The sequence below is a fragment of the Ambystoma mexicanum genome, chromosome 4p (genome assembly GCF_040938575.1).
Source record: "Ambystoma mexicanum isolate Mex_15411 chromosome 4p, UKY_AmexF1_1, whole genome shotgun sequence".
NCBI lineage: Eukaryota > Metazoa > Chordata > Amphibia > Caudata > Ambystomatidae > Ambystoma > Ambystoma mexicanum.
In genome coordinates, this window is record NC_090927.1 from 1,164,082,014 (window position 1) to 1,164,099,732 (window position 17,719).

At 44.0% G+C, this 17,719-nt stretch overlaps 1 protein-coding gene across 17 annotated transcripts in view; it reads right to left on the minus strand.

Annotated features, from left to right (window-relative positions):
* SYNE1 (spectrin repeat containing nuclear envelope protein 1) overlaps positions 1 to 17,719 on the minus strand; it is a 1,651,720-nt gene that overhangs the window by 553,387 nt on the left and 1,080,614 nt on the right. For 15 of the 17 annotated variants that reach the window (XM_069606781.1, XM_069606782.1, XM_069606785.1 and 12 more), the window contains 2 exons: positions 9,347 to 9,529; positions 7,402 to 7,542 (listed from right to left, as the gene is read on the minus strand). In XM_069606781.1, coding sequence (XP_069462882.1) covers positions 7,402 to 7,542; positions 9,347 to 9,529 — 324 coding nt within the window. The remainder of the gene's footprint in view (positions 1 to 7,401; positions 7,543 to 9,346; positions 9,530 to 17,719) is intronic. The other 2 variants (XM_069606793.1, XM_069606792.1) reach the window with 1 other exon arrangement.

The following is a 17,719-nucleotide window of genomic DNA, read 5'->3' on the forward strand; positions in this document are numbered from 1 at the left end:
GGCTTCCTCTTTTCTTGATTAACTGCTTTACTTGGCATGGCTGGGCCTGAAGATTGGCACTTTTAAGAGATACCTAGCTGCCATTTTGGTCTTAAAAAGATCCCCCAAGCAGGGCTCATTTTTCGCCAGCCCCACCGTTATGCAGTTTTTACAGTGCTTGTAACCATTGTTGTTCCTGTGTGGGGTTTGAATTTAGTATTCAATTTCTAATGGAATATCCATCTGAATTGAACCCCTGCATTCATGTTGTTTAAAACTGCCGACTCTTAAGATGATTTTCCTGGTGGTGATAAATTCCTCGAGACGAGCGAGTGAGCGCCAGGCACTCTGTTACACAACCATATTTGGCGGGTTTTTTATTGTGATATGGTTTCTACATCATACCTTTCACACAAAAGACAAACTGTCAGGGTCCAACGGGGGAGGTATCCAAAAAGACAGGCTGGATTGGTCCACAGAGCTGGAGGTGGGGATGGGGGGGCAGAAGGGAGTTATGCACAAGATATGTTGATGGTGCTAGTGAAGAGATGTGTGAGAAAGCATGGACAGGAAAAAGTTATTTCCTTCAAGAAAATTCCATCAGGGAACCGGGACAGTCCTTTCCAGCATGGTGGAGACTCTTTATCAAAATTGATTGGTAGAAAGGCAGCAGTGAGATAGTAGGTGATTGAAAGGAATATTCTAAACTGCCTTTCATCCAGGGCATTGACTAGAGCACTCACAGTTTTCTTGAGCTCCAAGACTGAAGACACTGGGATTAGAAAAAGACAAACCTGAACATTATAATAACCTACAGACAAGCCCAACATCAGTAATGAGATAAGTGAAATTAAAAATGTTTTCTTTAAAGATTCATGAACCACTGTATATAGTTCAAGCTCGGTATGAGTTAAGACTTATGATTGTGACTGCTTAATAATTTCGCTAGCATAGAAAAAATTCACGTTTTAGTTTGACTGGAGCGCTTGGAATAAAACAGCTGCTATCAAGACTGACTCCCCTTTGAGTGAGTGCTTGGCCCTTGAGCAGGAAGTCAGTGATTGAACATTGGGCAGCGAAGGCGCGAGTACACTAGGCAGAGGTAGTTCCAGCAAATAAATTGATTAAACTGTTTCAGAGTGAACGCGGCCACTGTGCGCAAGTTGGGTAGGTTAGAGAAGAGAATCCTATTGCGGAAACTACTATGGAGAACCGTCAGCAGACTGGAATTGTGACTTGGGTTGGGAACATTGCGCAGGCGCACAATAATTGAAGATGAGAAATTAACCGCAATACGAAGTGCATGTGAGCACAGTGAAGCAGAGGCTTTTTTATTAAGTGTAAATAGTGCCGGAGCATGGTGTACAAACTAAGAATGATACATAACTAGCACGGGAGAGCAGTGTACAAACTAAATTGATACATAGTGTGATTAGCGTGTGTTAGGGAGAATTCTCTGTTTAGGCTGAATTTCCTAACCTAGTGAGTCCCCCAGCAGCTTTGCTGGATTTTTGGGGTTTATTTTCTTCTCCTGCCAAGAGTGGGACTCTTTTACCCTCACTCTTGGACATGATTTGAGTGTATTCCTGTGACTTGTAATGTGCTTATGGGCTTTGGGGTATTTTTTCCCCATAGGCTATCATTGGTTTTTGTATGTGTGTTACACAGCACCCTCAGTGCAGTACCACAGGGGTGTCATAGTGACCCCCAAACATAGACTCCATACCCTGGGACTGACTACTGTCTCCCTGGGCATGTAAAGTCACCATTGACTTTACTAGTCTTAAATTGTGAACAGAACCAGTACAAACCATCATACTGTGGAAGTACTGGTAGGGGCAATTAGATTGCCCCTGGGTCTGTTCGTCGAGGGGGTACTGTCCGTCTCCCCTCGCCGAGTTTGTGGCTGGTGGTAGTGTATACCACGGAAATATTCTACGAGAATATTTCCCAATGGGATTTCCCATTGATTTTAATGCACCACTTTTTGGTGCAATGTTAAAGATACCGCCGGTTTATTTATTTAATATTAATTCACCGGTTGGGATTTTTTGCCAGAACTCGCCGCCAAAATGGCGTCTGGGTTCACTTCAGTAACCCTGAACCCGAGTCAAGCCTTTGTTCCACTTTTGGCGGGCTTCTGCACAGAAGCCCTCCAAAGTGGTGCCACTGTGTCTGGGTTTACAGGATGTGTGGGAGGGGGATTTAGGCACCCTGGACTGAGTTGCCTTGGCAACTTAAGTCGCACTCTTGTGTGATTGGCCCAGTGGTGAGCCCCCCCGGCTCACCACTTAGCATGTTTGAGTGACAGCTAGGAGTGGTGAATGGGGGTTTGCTGCATAAAAGCAGGGCTTTGGGGACTGGAACTTCAGAAGTCGCCAGAGGACCTAAGAAGCCGAAGAGGGAGAAGCTGAGCCGACCTGCCATGACGACACCACCGGTGGAGCCCTGCAGAACCGTCTCACCACTTCCCAACGACAGAGGAGATCTCCAGTCCGGAGAGTCTTCTTCCCTTGACTGGTGGGGACAACCAGTTTTTGCCTTCTGTTCACCTCCCTGGAGCATTTCGTGGCCGCCTTGCCTGTGCCAAGCACCCCAGCAACCGGAATACCACTTTTTACCTCTACCGCAAAAGAGGGGTAACATCCTTTTAACCGGAAAACTCCAAGGCTGGTTTCTTCGCTGGTAGTGCAACGACCTCCAGCCTTCCTCCACATTGAGATCTTCTCTTCCTCTAGACGACGACGCGACTTGCACCCACTACCAGGAACAACTGCCACCGCTGGAGGATCCTTTCCATTTTGAAGGTACTGTGTTCTGCCCGGCTTCCCTTGCCACCGATTGTACGGGGTAGATTTAGCCCTCGAACCTGGTTTAGCCTGGGACACCCTAACTAAACTTTTCTAAGCTTAACAGAACTTTTCTACTCACCTGTAAAGACTTTTGAGACTTTGTGACATTGTGTGATCTTGGGCATATTTGGCCTGGCTCCCCCTAAAGTGGGCAGTCACTGAACTTCCTTGCTCCTCAATAGACTGCCTTCTCTAAATACTTACTGTGGTTCTCTGAAAAGTGTTTTGCTGTATTGCTTTCTTAATTCTGCATTTTCCCTCCCTTTTTAAACAACTTGTTGGAGTGCCATCTAACGTTAAGCGCTCACCTCTGTCTGGAAATAAGTGGTGTTAACTAAGACTTGTCCAACAAATAACTAGGGATGTACATATAGTAATTATGACTGTGTCTTGAATTTACTTACCTTTTTCTGTGCTAGTGTAATTTACAAGTGTGTCTTTTAAATAAATAATTATATACTTTTACACCAGCTCTGGTCAGTGTTTGCTTGTGCTACTGTGCCTCTGTACCTATTCTGTATGCTCTGTATACTGCCTAACTCTTCTTGAGGGAAGTCTGACTGCTCAGCCACAGCTACCAAGTGAATCTGTGTGGTACAGACTGCTACCAAGTGGGTTTACTGCCAAACACCTGTAGTCTTAAATCTTTTGCAGTGGTCCCTAAGGGAACTGCACAGGTTTCTGCCTAACAGCGTGGAAAGCGCAGTGAATCAAGCGAGGAAACATAACTGTATAAATACAGTGGAAAACACATAGAACTATGTAAACATGGATAACTGCAGCAAACAGGAGAGTCAGTAGGTAGCTCAAGGGCATGATCTAAAGATAAAAGGCAACAATTATTTTTTTAAAAGCTTCTAATTAAAAGAAATAACCTTAATTAAGACAAAGCTGAAATCCAGCTTTCTAGCACATCGAGGAGGCAACCAGGTAAAATGGGAATGAGGGCAGAAGGAATGATGCTTAAGAACAGTGGACAAGGAAAAGAAAAAATAACAATAGCACTAAAACATTTTCTTGTGCTTGTTTGTAGATCTCAACCTGAGTCAGGGAATACAGAACGCAGCAAGCCGAGATCTGGTAGTTTTTTGTTTTATCCACTTCGCCTCCCCACCTCCCTGCCCCCAGAAGTGTCAAGTCTGCTGTTGTGATGTATAGAATGCAGTTGAGACAATGCTGTAGGGGTTAGTGGGGTTCATCAGCCACTGCAGGATTCATATACATTACAAAGATTATAAAAAGAGACATGAAGTAATGAAAAAAGTAAAATCAATGCTTAGTCGACCAGGACAAAAACAAAATTGAGAAATAATCATTTATATTTTAAAAAAAGAAAATGTCTTGCAAAAATGGATACAACACAGATACAAATCTCACTAATGCAACAATTAACGGCACCTGTTCTCCAGTCATTATGCGGTTCTAGAAGAATTCCAATGAAAAATGCATAGGGAAGCAAGAAAACGTCTTACAAAACGTAACCTCAATTCTTACGTCTTGTCACATTCTAACAGTAGCTGTTTTAGTGTCACAAGTTTGTTGTTTTGCATGGACAACATGTTCAAGATCTTCCTTCCTTCTCGGTCCAACCACCTCTAACGTGGATAAAAGATTCACTTGGAATCGTTAATAGATGTATCTATGTCTGGGTGACGGGAACCTTGTTATGCAAGAAGGAAGTTGTTCTCTTTTTTTTGGATTTGCACATATCCTCTAGACATGACATAAGTAACTATCAGAGTTTAAGTTTGAATCCAATTGACTAACACAATGTATTTTTAACCAAAAGAGGGTGGGACAGAAACTGATCGTCACATAACCCCAATTCTGATGTTTGCACAGATTTTACATATGGTGCATTAATAACTAAGCTTTCTCGCCCAGCAGCTTAATCTTCATGTATCAGTAATCACCATAACTCATCTTCACAAACTACCAGTCATTTGGGCTAAACTTAAAAGCAAATATCACTGTCGCAAGACTGAAGTTGTTCTGCATTGCAGCTTTTTGATAAACTGTTGACATTCTGTTTGGTTATTCAAAGAAAAGACTGACTCTCTCCTAGGCTTGATCACACATTCACAAGATTAGTGTCTACATAAAGCAAATTTCAGCTAGAGCAGAGATCAAATTAGTTAAATCACCATGTAAAGGTTTACAGCACAGGGAACGTTGGGATGCCGCGCTGATCAAATTGTTTGTGGCATACGTTCTGTTGCCAGTTTGGAGATTCACATCGGACAGTGCTCAATTTCCCCAACTTTTTCAAAGGATCGGGGTGTGGTGGGAATCAGAGGAAACCAGCGCTGCGTATCTGAATTATAAATAAACCTTTGTGGTTTATTGTGTGGAATCCTTCTGTTTTTGGTTAGTTATCATTTCAGTCTTTATTAGGTGCCGACAAGTGTTTCGACCTCACAAGGGTCTTTATCAAGGCTGTGTTATTTATGAGTCAGACCGCAAAAGCACCACCAACACCCAGGTTCTATGGGCCAAACAATCTAACCTTTTTATCTTTCTTACCTCCCCACTCTCCTTCTCCCCTTGGTGCTTTTTCCACTCCTCCTTTTGTAACCATATATTCTTCTAATCATGCAAACTTGAAAATGGGACTCACAAATTAATATCATATGTGTAATGTATACAATGTACACAATGCAATTCATAATTTACCTCATATGTTACCCACTATGTTCTATATTATGGGGTTATGTCATCGCACTTCACACCTATACCGAACACTAATCACACTGGTTGCACTCCACATTTTTGCAATTCTATGTTTTATTTTGCACACAAATCTTGACACACATTACAAATCTTGTCATTTGTGGTATGACTCATAAATACCACAACCTTGAAAAAGACCCTTGTGAGGTTGAAACACGTGTCGGCACCTTGAACATTAATAAAGACTGAAATGATAACTAACCAAAAACATGAGTGATTCTTCATTCTTGGGATCCCACACAATAAACCACACAGGTTTATTTATAATTCAGAGACGAAGCACCCGTTTCCTTCGATTCCCACAACACCCCCATCCATCCTAGTTAAATTACCAGGTTCATGGACACGCAAAAGGTGTTGGTATGAATATGCCAATGTATTTATTTATTGTTCGCTTGTTGTTAGGTGCTTATACAAGAAGTAAATATGGTTTCAAAGCACCCAAAGGGCAACAGGGAGGGGACAAAAGATGAGAAACAATTAAAGTACATTCATAATATTAAATACAGTGGTGGAGGGGGGATGAACCTACTATGCCTTGTGAGAATTCAGAACGTGCAAGTGCAGAAGGCAGAGCGATTGGGATACGTGCTGCGGTGCTCATGGGTGAGCAACAGGTAAAGTGCAATGTAAGGTAAGTGCGATCCTACGGGGCTAGAGGGTGAGCCGAGGCAAGTGCTGAAGATAGACAGTAGCTAGGGCGATTTGGTGTGGGAGGTCAGGGCCCCGAGCATGCGTAAGGGCCCTAGACACCAAACATGCAACTGTGAGATTAGCAGAAGAGAGAGGGAGGGAAGGAGGAGGTAAAGAGGAAGGTCTTGAGGATCTTCCAGAATTCAAGCAAGTCCTGCTCAAGATGAAGAGGGTAGAGGAGACTGTTCCAAAGAAGGGAGACAGCTGAGGAAAGTGGTTGACCTCCTGCCCTTTGTTTACTGAAACGCTTTACACACAAGGAGTTGGTGCCAGAGGAGCGCAGAGGTCTAGAGGGGTGGGGGGGGCATTTACTAGTAAGAGGGAGTTGCAGAGAGTGTGGTCCCCGGCCCAAGACAGCCTTGTGGATGACACAGAGGAATTCGAATTTTATCAGTGAAGCAACAAGGAGCCAGTGAAGACTTTTTTGATTTAGTTCCCAGTCAAAGAGAAAAAGAAACAGTGACAATGATTTCTTAAGACAGAATACAAGGTACGCAGACAAGCCCTTGCTATTAGTACTATAGTATTATAATCTATTCATGTTGAAACAACAAGAGTCTTTTCTTCAGAATTACTGGATGGACTATTGATTTATACACAAATGGCATCCTTATGCAAAGAACAATTGTAATAAAGTGCATACGGGGTGCTTTGCATTACATGAAATGGAGAGAGCGAGAGCAGCGCCGAGTTCTCAAACGGACCATGTGCCTAGTGTGAGAGGTGCCGTGGCAGGCGGCGCAGTTGTGAAACATGAATATACACCAAACATATTTACTGGCTACAACAAATGTTGCACACACACAATGTCTGTATGCAGTGCCCAATCGCCCTTTGAACGCATCCAATGTGAACACAGATTACTGGTCAGACCAACAGTAGGGTGGGGCTCACTGTGAAGTATTGGGAGACCTTTGTCAAGGCAACAATTTGCAGTTTTGATCTTTTCAAAATAATTCAAAATCAGTTATAAATCCTCATTTTGAACACCATATAAGGTGTAGCACATGCAAAATGTGTCTGCCTCTTTAGGGAACATCAGTATAATGATTGGTTGTGGTTGAAGCGTGGTGATTGGATGCGTGCACAATGAGGATGGGGCACACGTCCAGATGCTAGGGCGGAATGAGTGCCAAGTGAGAGGTACCTGGTTGACAGAGGCGTCTGTATTAGCCACAGGTGAAGGAGAGCGACAGGCAGGTGGCGAGGAGATCTCACTGCTGGTCCCCTCCTCCCCGGACTCCTCAGTGACAGGAGACAGGAGTGTGTGACAGCGACCAGCAGTCATCTGTCACAGGAAAAGGCGAGAGCCCCAAAGGGACAGGAAGAAGAACAGTCAAAACACTTCAGAGGCAGGTGAATGCAACACATGCAACATTACACATCCCGTTGGAATTACTCAGTAATGCGGTGTGGGCATCCCAGTGTGTGCTTCATGGGCAAGAGGTGTCTGCATGATGTGTGCTGCTAGAGCATCATTGTTCCTAAACGTCAGTTATAAAAGGTATCAAGGCAAGGAATGTTGGTGCTTAGTCAGAGAATCGTTCTGCTTGCAACTGAGTAAGCACGGTGGCGTTTTGTGGACGGATACCACACGTGTCGCAAGCACTATGCCATGTGGAATTTTGTATAATGGGACCACAGAGAGGAAGGATCAGGGACATTGTCACATTAAAGGCACTGCCACGCTTTGTTTCGTTTTGCAGTGAAACCGCCTAAAACGCTCCAATGCCTACTGGTAATTTAATCAACAGTTGGAAAGGTGGGGCCACGCTGCTGCTGAGTAATTCCAACAGAAAAAGAACAAAGAAACAAGACACAAAGAGGTCGGACGATTAGCCCAAACGCCCTAACCTGATAAAATGGGGAAAGCATCGCCTCAAAACAAAGACGATCGTGTGCACTGTCAGGTGCCCTCGCCGGTGCAGCCACTAATGATCACCTGGTGCAAGGGAGGCGGCTGCACACACCAAGGCCAGCGGCAGACACACTTGACCGCATGCTTAAAAAGTACCATCCAATTCCCTGGGGCTTTTTTCAGCAAGGTGAATGTTGCTGGCTCAGTTAATGACCCCGACTGTGGTGACTTATGTTCCCACCCTGCTCACAGGCAGTAGAATGTCACCTGTGTGCAAGCAGGCATAATAACAGCAGGCGGTCTTCCCCCCTCTGTTTCTACATCAGTTGCCTGCAATTTCTCCTGCTGCTCATCACTTGACATGTTGTCCCCTTTAATGCTGTGTTCCTATCTCCTTCCTTCTACCACTCTTCTCTTCATGATCCGTGATTTGAAACGACCTGACATTGATGTAAAACGCTATGCAAGTAACCAAAACAACACAACAAAAACCCCGTGGACGTCTGCCTATGCCATTGTGTTTAGTGAACACATTTCCTGGCTTTCCAAATGTCCAGAATAACAGGAGTGATCCGACATGATAGAGGGGATTAATTTAGAAAATGCAATCACAACGGCAGGAAAAGCAACTATCCAAAAAAAGGCATTACAGATGGGCTACAGCCATGCAATAATCCTTTCATGCACCTGCAAAGTGAAGCATGCGACCGCACCCATGAGAACATCTGCCAAAAGTGCCATAATGGCACGTTGCAAAGCCCTGCCAACACGGTATCTCATGCAGCTAAGTTACCAGCCTGGCCCATGCCACAAAGGCTTTCCTGTTGCATGCTTTTAGACAAGGGGGTTGCCAGCTCCTGCACCGCTGAGCGCAGAACAGAGGCTGGAGTCTATTGTTTGCACAGATTGTGAGGGCGGTTTGACAGCTGATGCCACAGTATTTACAGAATGCTTGCACCGCCTAGGTCTTGCAGATGTGTAAACAGGATGCAAGCGACCGGACTCCGACAATACAACAAACTGTAGAAGAACAAATGGCAAGGGGCTGTCACAGATCCCTAAAGAGTGGTTAAACACCAAGCACCAATCCCCTCCCCAGAATACACAATGGCTTCAATGATAGTGCACTGGGTCGCCCAGGCAAAAGCATACAGCAATGGCCTTTTACCGGAGCGTGACATGGAGGATGCACTAAACTGCCCCCGGGTTGCAATAACTCAAGTAAAGATCTTACCATCACAACGGAGGGGTGAGCAGGCTGCGCGGGCAGGAGCTCAGCGTCCACCTCCTCCATCCCCTCCACCTCGGTCACGGTCAGCAGCATGGTGGCGTGCTTGGCCTTCATGGTCAGCGTCTTGCACTTGGAGTTCAGCGAGGCGATCTGCTCCTGGTAGCCCTTGATCTTCTGCGCCAGGTCCTGGGAAAACATGTTTGTGTCACAATCAGGCTCAGCCAGACTACGAAAGGGGGGAAAGCGGCAGTTTAGCGGCCATCCATCCTCCTGGATGTCCTCTCCCCGGGCCCAACCAATAGCATCGCTGCTCTCTGGCTACATCAGCAGCAGCAGCTGAAAAGCAGGATGTTTTGGCCGTGAAAGAGGACGCGGCAGCTCGGCAGAGCCACAAAGCACGGAGCTGCCGCGAAACAGGAAAAGGGGCTGCACTCAGCAGCCAGGCAGGGCAGCGCCCACGGAGGCAGGCTCAGGCAGCACGGTGGGTTTTACCCCGCTCGCCGCTCTCCCTGGCCGAGAGCTGGACTCTTAACTGTGACGCAACAAAGGGGGACATGCATTGCGCGGCGCCCGTCGCGAGCCCGTGTTCAAAAGTGACTGAAAGCTCTCCGGGTGGCGCATGCTATGCTAATGAGGTCATGTGCCGGTGGGAGCGGGGAGGGGGGCATCGGCGCTCGGCCCTCGCGCTGCCGTAGAGGCGGGAGACAATGATGAAACAGCTGGCATGCACAAAATCCAGCACAACCGCTAGGCCACATTGTTTATCTTTCACGCTTCCGGCGAGGCGAGGAAAGTTGTGGGCCGGGGACCGACTTTCAACGTGGCTGCCGTTCTTACACTGTTTTCGTCACAAAATAAAAGCCTAATATTATGAGGTTAAAACAGAGGGTAGAAAAAAAAAACGAATTATTGGGATGTAGCAACATTAAAAAGGTGCCCTTAGTTATTCGCATAGCTCAAACACCAATGGCGTATATAAAGAGTTGTCACACTGGCGTGACTGCACATTAAGCAGGCGAAGGCGAGGCTGAATCGCTTTAGGAGGTATTTTATTTCAGACAGACTCGGGTTTCATAGATGGCCTCTCTAAAATATTACTCATTGTCTCATTCACAATTTGCATTGCTCCACCCACCTCACTAAAAGTATAAAGTGCAATGTGAACCCACCACATTGAGGACAATTACTTTTGTGTGTGATAGTGTTTAATAGCACAGATAAGAACATTTTTCCCAATACAAGTGACACTTTGTTGTGATTTGTGATTAGTTTATAAGATAGCCACTTCATCTTATTTGCATCATTCAGCTAAAGTGAGCACTGCATTGTACTTTTGAGTTACCCTGCAATAGGTATTGAGAAGTGATAGGACTGCACTGGACTTGTGATCTTGGGCAAAACTGTTATGAGAACGGGTCTTCACTGGCAGTGACTTCCTTAACAAATTGGAACATCAGTAATTCATATATGTAGTAATGGAGAAAACAATTATCTGGACTTACAAGTCACCCAATTGTAAATACTTGCATATCAGTGCATAATTTATTTTCAGAAATCGGATATGAGCATTCTTTTTTCAACACTGTCCCACCAATAACGTTTGAACCTCTCTCAACCCCCCCGCCCCCCACTCCCTCCGAGGTGTGGCAGCAAGGCTATGCACTTATGGCCTGCAAAGTCTTCAAACTTTAGGTCACAAGAGGTCAAAGCCCTATCACTGGCACAAACAGACCTCAGTAAAGCCACGCTCAGATGAAAGGCCTGCTTTGCATGTAAAAGGAACATCACTTTGGTAAGTGATAACCTTTTTTCATCACCTGCCCTACACGCGGGTTTCCTGACAATGTGTGTGGCCTTTTCTTGTTGCTGGACAGTTGACAGCTTTGAATACCTCTCAACTCACCCGCTTTTGGCAGGTGACACCTGTGGTTGACTGTGTAGACCATCGTTTAACAACCAGTTGCTTGTGATCTGTACTTTCCACCAGTGCCCTCCTCTTCTAAGACTAACTGTTCTGTCACGTTACCAGAAAGTTTGGTTAAACTTGGTGGAAGCACTGCATGTCCATTAGGTTTGGTCTCTTAGATCCCTATACACATAGTGGTTATGAACCCCTTTCCGAGCAGGTTCAATGAGCCCACCTCAGCAATCTGTGCAGTACGGCTACCTTCACTGAAACGGAAGGCTTGTGGTCCCTTACCCACACCACAGCCCATCCCTCCAAAACTGAAAAAACCTGCACTACAATTTGTTGCTTGTAAAACAACAAAACACTGAAAAACAACATAATCTCTTAGGAAAAAAGTTGTAAGCCACATTGTTGGGTTTAATGGCAGCCCCAGGATCAAATGAACAGAAGGGCCATGTTAGGCCCTAATGTGCTGAAATACATTCTTGTCATGGAAAGGCACACTGGCAGATGGAAAAGCCAGCCTCAAAACTTTAACACTGCTAAGGTGCCAAGAGAACCCAAATGTCTGAACTTCTTCAGCTGAAGCAAGGAATATGTAAACATGAAACTGGGCTGCAGAAGGGAATTATGAAGGCATATTGTGAATGTCAGACTGAAAAAGCCATCATTTCACTTTCAGCTGCCATATAACAGAATGCAAATAAAGAGAAATACACTTATTAAAAAAATGGCTTTGGATGCCATTGTCAGAACTCATGAGGCCTATTTTTCAACACTGGCAAGCTTGCTGACATTGAAAATGTGGGCATTCTACATTTGGACGGAAAGGACCTGTTTCACAGTGAAACTCCCTGGCCTAAACATTTCAAATGAAGATAATAAAGTGAAGTGGACATTGATGTCACGATGAGAGATGTTAAAAGGCTTCATATGAAAAATAAATCTACCAAATGGAAAAGGCAGTATTTTTATTTCAGATGCAACATTAAAAAGGCCTCATGTGCACAAGGAAATGTAACCTTCACCAATATAAGTGTCTGTTGCTAGAGGCTTGACTGTATGTTTCTATTTCCTGAGAAGGAGACAGTTTCTATTCAGGACACTCTGGTGACCGGCAAGGGATTTTATGGGGGCCTGTATTCTGACATAAGCAATACAATGGCCATTACCCTTGGGAGAAGAATGGCTAATGATTTAACTCCAGGCTTAAGTGAACAATGAGGCCGCTGAGACTGGGGCAGATGTTTCAAGAGAACAAACTTAAATGTGAAATGAAACTCAGAATAATATAGATGTAAATATGTGGCAGTAGGTTTATATTAGGAATTACGTTTTGCCCATTATCTTTGAACCATGATACTTACAGAAATGGGACGAGTATAATTTTTAAGCGTATCCCAAGCCTGTCATGTTGCCACACATTCCGTCAAAAGCCGACTGTTACAAACCATGTCATAATCCAAAATGTATTTTCTAGCTCCTCAGAAAATGTAAAAAGACCGAAAGTTGGGGAGATGGTGGCAAAGGGAATCCTGTAACTGGGTTTAAAGTATGGTGATAATAACTTTGATTAACTGTGAGTAAAGTGCGAAAAACCGCTAGGCAGAGCTGCAACATCCTGCAGAGATGAGTCATTTTAATAAGTCTGCGATGATTGGCAGAATCTAGAAATACATATGTCGTTATGTTTATTTGTAAAATGAAGAAAGTTGTCATGTAGTGACTTTTTAGGTGAAACTGTTAAAGTGTAAAATGAAAACTCCAGTAGGTGTGTTCCTCTGTCACATCAACTCAACTTCAGAACTCCAAGAGCCTATCGGTAGAAGTGGATTGGTCCTTGGTGGAGGAGAAGGGAATAATTGTCTAATGAAAAGTCAGAACCAATAAACTAGCACCTCGTAATTTTTATATTTCAGAGGCGTGGCTTACAGGGTAAAAAGGCCTCACACAATGGGAAAGAGGAGAGCTACCTAAAAATTATCAAGGAGAAATTGACTAAAAACCATCAGGGTGAATACTGAGAGAACTGCGTAGATATCACCTGGGTGGAAGGACTACAAATTGCTGCAGGATTAACTTTTCCTGGGAGACAGCAATTGGTAAATACTGAAGCTGGCTGGGACCCACACCAGGAGAGAGTACAGGGGCTGAATAGATCGATTAAGCCTGGAGAATATCCCTGACTGATGGTGGATTCTGATGTCCCTGTCCTGTACATGTAAGAGGAGCCCCGCCGACTTAACTGAGCACCAAAAACAGAGATTTCAAATGTAAGTAGCTCGTCCAGCAGAACCAAGAGTGAAGGGGATCTGCTTGACTAAATATCTTCCCCTTAATATTGGGTGGGGGGGGCAAACTGAGTAGACCCGTAATATTATACTGAATAATAATTTAATTAACTCCCATATAGTTAATGACGTGGGGGGAACTCGGGGGAGTTCGAAACCTTGGCCCACTTTCCTAGCGCTAATTCAAGTTATAGGGCCTCATTACGACCCAGGCGGTAAATTACTGCCTGGGTCGTACCTTTACCACCATGGCGTAAACTACGTTTACGCCATGGTGGTTGGCGGACTTACCGCCCCATTCCGAGGTTGGCGGGGCGGTAAGTCCCCATTAACCCATTTACCCTTCCCCATTCCCATTTTTGCCCCATAGGGCATAATGGGAGTGGGGAAGGCGTTAATTACGCCACCGTAAATTACGGTGGCGTAATTAACAACAAGGTCCCTTAACGCCATGGATTTTAACACCTGCTAAAAGCAGGTGTTAAATCCTCCATGGCGCTAAGGGACCTCGGAATCAGGCGGTAAGGGTCGGCGCTGTTTACGCCGCCGTAAACCCCTTACCGCCTGGGTCCTAATGAGGCCCATAGTCATTTAAAGTAATTGGGTACACCTATTTTCCTTGTCGACACCAGAATTCCCTAAAGGAACGGGGTGTCCTTGACTAAAAACGAAATTCCTAACTGTCACCACTTCCCAGACCTGGCCTTTAAGCAGAGGGGTGCTGAATGTTACTCAAGTCAGGGTTTTGGGTGCTAGGTAGAGAAGGGCCTAGCTAAGTGAAAACAAGTGTACTTCCTAATTGAAAAATGCACACTCTTTCCTGAGAGCGAGAAAGTGACCCTAATGGAAGAAAGATTTTGTATTGCTTTGGGGTGAAGAAGGGTTCTATCAATCCAAAGTAGTATCAAAAGTCTGTTGTGATATCAAAACTGCTAGCATTTTCATATGTGCCGGGAACTTATATATACATGGGTGAAATAAATCTAAACCTTATCAAGGAATGCTAATGCGTGTGATCTTGTAATGTTTCAAGGTATTGTTTAATTTTGATATAAAGGGGTTTGTGGGACAGGAGGTTTGAACTGTTTATTTGGCCTGTGTTCCATGTACCTGAGACCCAAAAGTGAGTTTTGTATTGAAGCCTTGTTTGTTTCACAGAGAAGGTGGCGGGTGTAATAATTTAGTGTGAATATTCATTGAACCTATTATTTAACAAATATATATTCTGTCTGTACCCCAGCTTGGCTCTTGGCTCATTGATCTATCTGGCTCTATATGAGTCATGGACAGGGCTATCCAGAATCAAAATAACTGATGTGTATTGTGGCACTGTAATTGGGGGAGGGGACACTCCCCATGTTAAGAGTGGTCTCCCAATATATTGTTACAACATTTTAACTAAGCAACATTTTACTTAACATCAGCACAGCGTGGTAAACTGTGACAGTGAGGAGATTGTCTCCTTTACCCATATGAACTCATGAAACCAATGTTCATGCATTATTAAAACAAAGTATTCTCAACTGCACTAAGGTGACATTTTGGACACTATTTAAAAGCACCTAAAATCAAGTAAAAATAAACAGTACCAAAAGGGGAGTACATAAGCTTTTATACCATACGCAGTAAAATCAGTTTTTCTGTGAAAGCAACAGCATACGAGGAAGGACGCCTTCAGGACACGCCTTCAGGACACTGGACAGAGGTGAACAAGACAAGTTAGAATGTAGTAATAAAAAGAGGCTTTGCGAGTGTTCGGAAAGCCATGTGGTTATAGCTAGATCTAATGTTTGCAGATAGGCAATTCCAAAGTGAGCCTCCAAACTCAGAGAGACTGCATGCACAAAGCCACGATTAACGGAAAATTGAAGAGATTGTGAGAGTCTGACCCGAGGCTGCAGGATGAGGTTTTGTGTTTTTTTGTTTTGCTTTTGATCAGTTCAGAAAACTTGACAAAGATGGATTTGTGGACAAGGAAGCTCGGTATGAACCATGACCTTTGCCTTCAGGGGAGCAATTGAGCCCAGGCTCGGTAAGTGTTTTTCTTGGCCAACTGTGAATGGCACGTGCTATATATATGTATCACTGAAAGAAGCAACTAGTCTGTCATTCATCACATTGTGACAGTCGAAATATGATAGGATGATGGAAGGATATTGGGAAGAAGTACACGATGGGAAGAATATTTTGTGGTCTTTTATTTTAAAGATGTCTAATGGACGTGACTAGAGCACAGTCTTTTGCATAGCTAATGTAAGGTTGCACTCGAAGACGGACTCATTGTTGCAAACTTTTAAGTTGGGAATCTGAGTATCTCTGAGGCTGTGGCGCTGATGGATGGGTGGTAAGAGGAAGTCTGACTGGAGAGGTTAAGGGTTTGAGATGGCGTTCCACTGAAGCAGAGCCAATTATTTTTCATCCAGGAATGAATGACCTTGAGGCTGTGCAACATGTAACGACGGCCGATGTCTTTTCACTGCTAAAGTACACTGGTGTCTTCTATGTTACCAACACTTGATTAGTGTTATTAACTTAGAATGCTTACTAATGTTACGTACTGTCTCAAGTAGTTCTTACTCTGGCACCTATGTGATTCTGAAAGTTACTAATATTTTTTAACAATGCACATCTCCAGTAGGTTAAATATGGTTAAACCTGTTGGTTTTGGTGTTTTTATATATCACTAACAAAATGCCTTGCAGCAGAAAACAATGCAAGGCCTAGAAAGCTTTGCTGTAAAGGGAAACCATTAGTGGACAATGTTTCTGTGGCTGAGGCAGTGCGTGCTGGGATCACAGGAGTGCCTCAAAGCCCAATGACTTCATGTCCTTGTGTATATGCAGAAAACAGAAAGTGATAGGTCGCCTTCCCCTACCTCAAGACCCTGAGTCGCAAAAAGGTTATGTCCAAGGTAGCCTTATATAATTTTCAGGTTACAAACACCAACCCTCATACAAACACCTAAATTATTGTTCAATTTTCAATTTATTATTCAAAAAATTAGTATAAAAACATTAATATGCAAAACAACGCCTAAAGAAATATAAAAAAACACACTGTGCTGATCACTTACAATCTAAATGGTGACAATGCACCAGACCTTTCAGAACGTCAAATGACCATAGTGAAAGGTGATGGGAAAGGACAGTATATCTTACTGTAAGTATGTACATGTATACTTATAAGGAAGAGTCAACATATATTGTGGTCTCCCAACTTCTAATGTGTACCTCAAAGGTGTTGAACCAGAGTGAATGATGTAATATTATATTCTTGATTGGTTGATCACTCTGTGTAAGGTAGCTTACATGAATACAGGGTAGCTGCGGGTGATTTAATACACGCCAGCTATCCTATCGTGATTTTTTGAAAGTGAGAGATAGGAATCGGCTAATACACACGTTCCTAATAACACGTCGACATATGTTTCGGCCTTCATATAACTTGTGTATATGCGACAACTATGAGCATACTATGCTTAAAAAGCTCTAAAAGACCCCGCTGCCATGGGTACCACTGCATAACAAGAGGACAGTCCATGCAGCACTTCGTTAGTGCTAATAACATTGTTTTTTATTTCACTGCAGTATAAACAGAAGAAGGAAATGGTTTATCCTGCTTCTAAAATAGTTGTGAAGCTGCCATCGTGGTGCCGTGTAGGGTAAGAATCAAACCAAGCAAACAATCACTAAATTACCACCGGACCACATTGGCCGAGGCTCTGTGCCTGCCTGACATTTCGCTGATGAGTCATTATCTAACACCTTTTCAGAGATGTGCGTATCGACCGTGTTCCTTTGGAGAGCATATGTGCCTCACTGTTATGTGCCCTTTTTTCTGGTACAAGCCTCCCCACACAGCTAGCTGTGCCCTTTTTTCTGGTACAAGCCTCCCACACAGCTAGCTGTGCGGCTGCATTGGTTGGTGGCAACCTTTCCATGATTATACATTGATAAAGCCAGGTGCGCGCGCGCGCGCGTGCGTGCGTGCGTGTGTGTGTGTGTTTGTGTAAATGCGCATGGCTAAAGCCTGCCTTGAAGAGAAGAGGGCTATAGTTGTGACAAGAAGATATGGCTGGTGACTGGTATCTAGCATTAAGTCTGAAGTCACACCTGTGATAATATCCAGGCAGAAGCTCCCAAAAGTTTAATATGCATTCCCCACCAATTAAGTGGT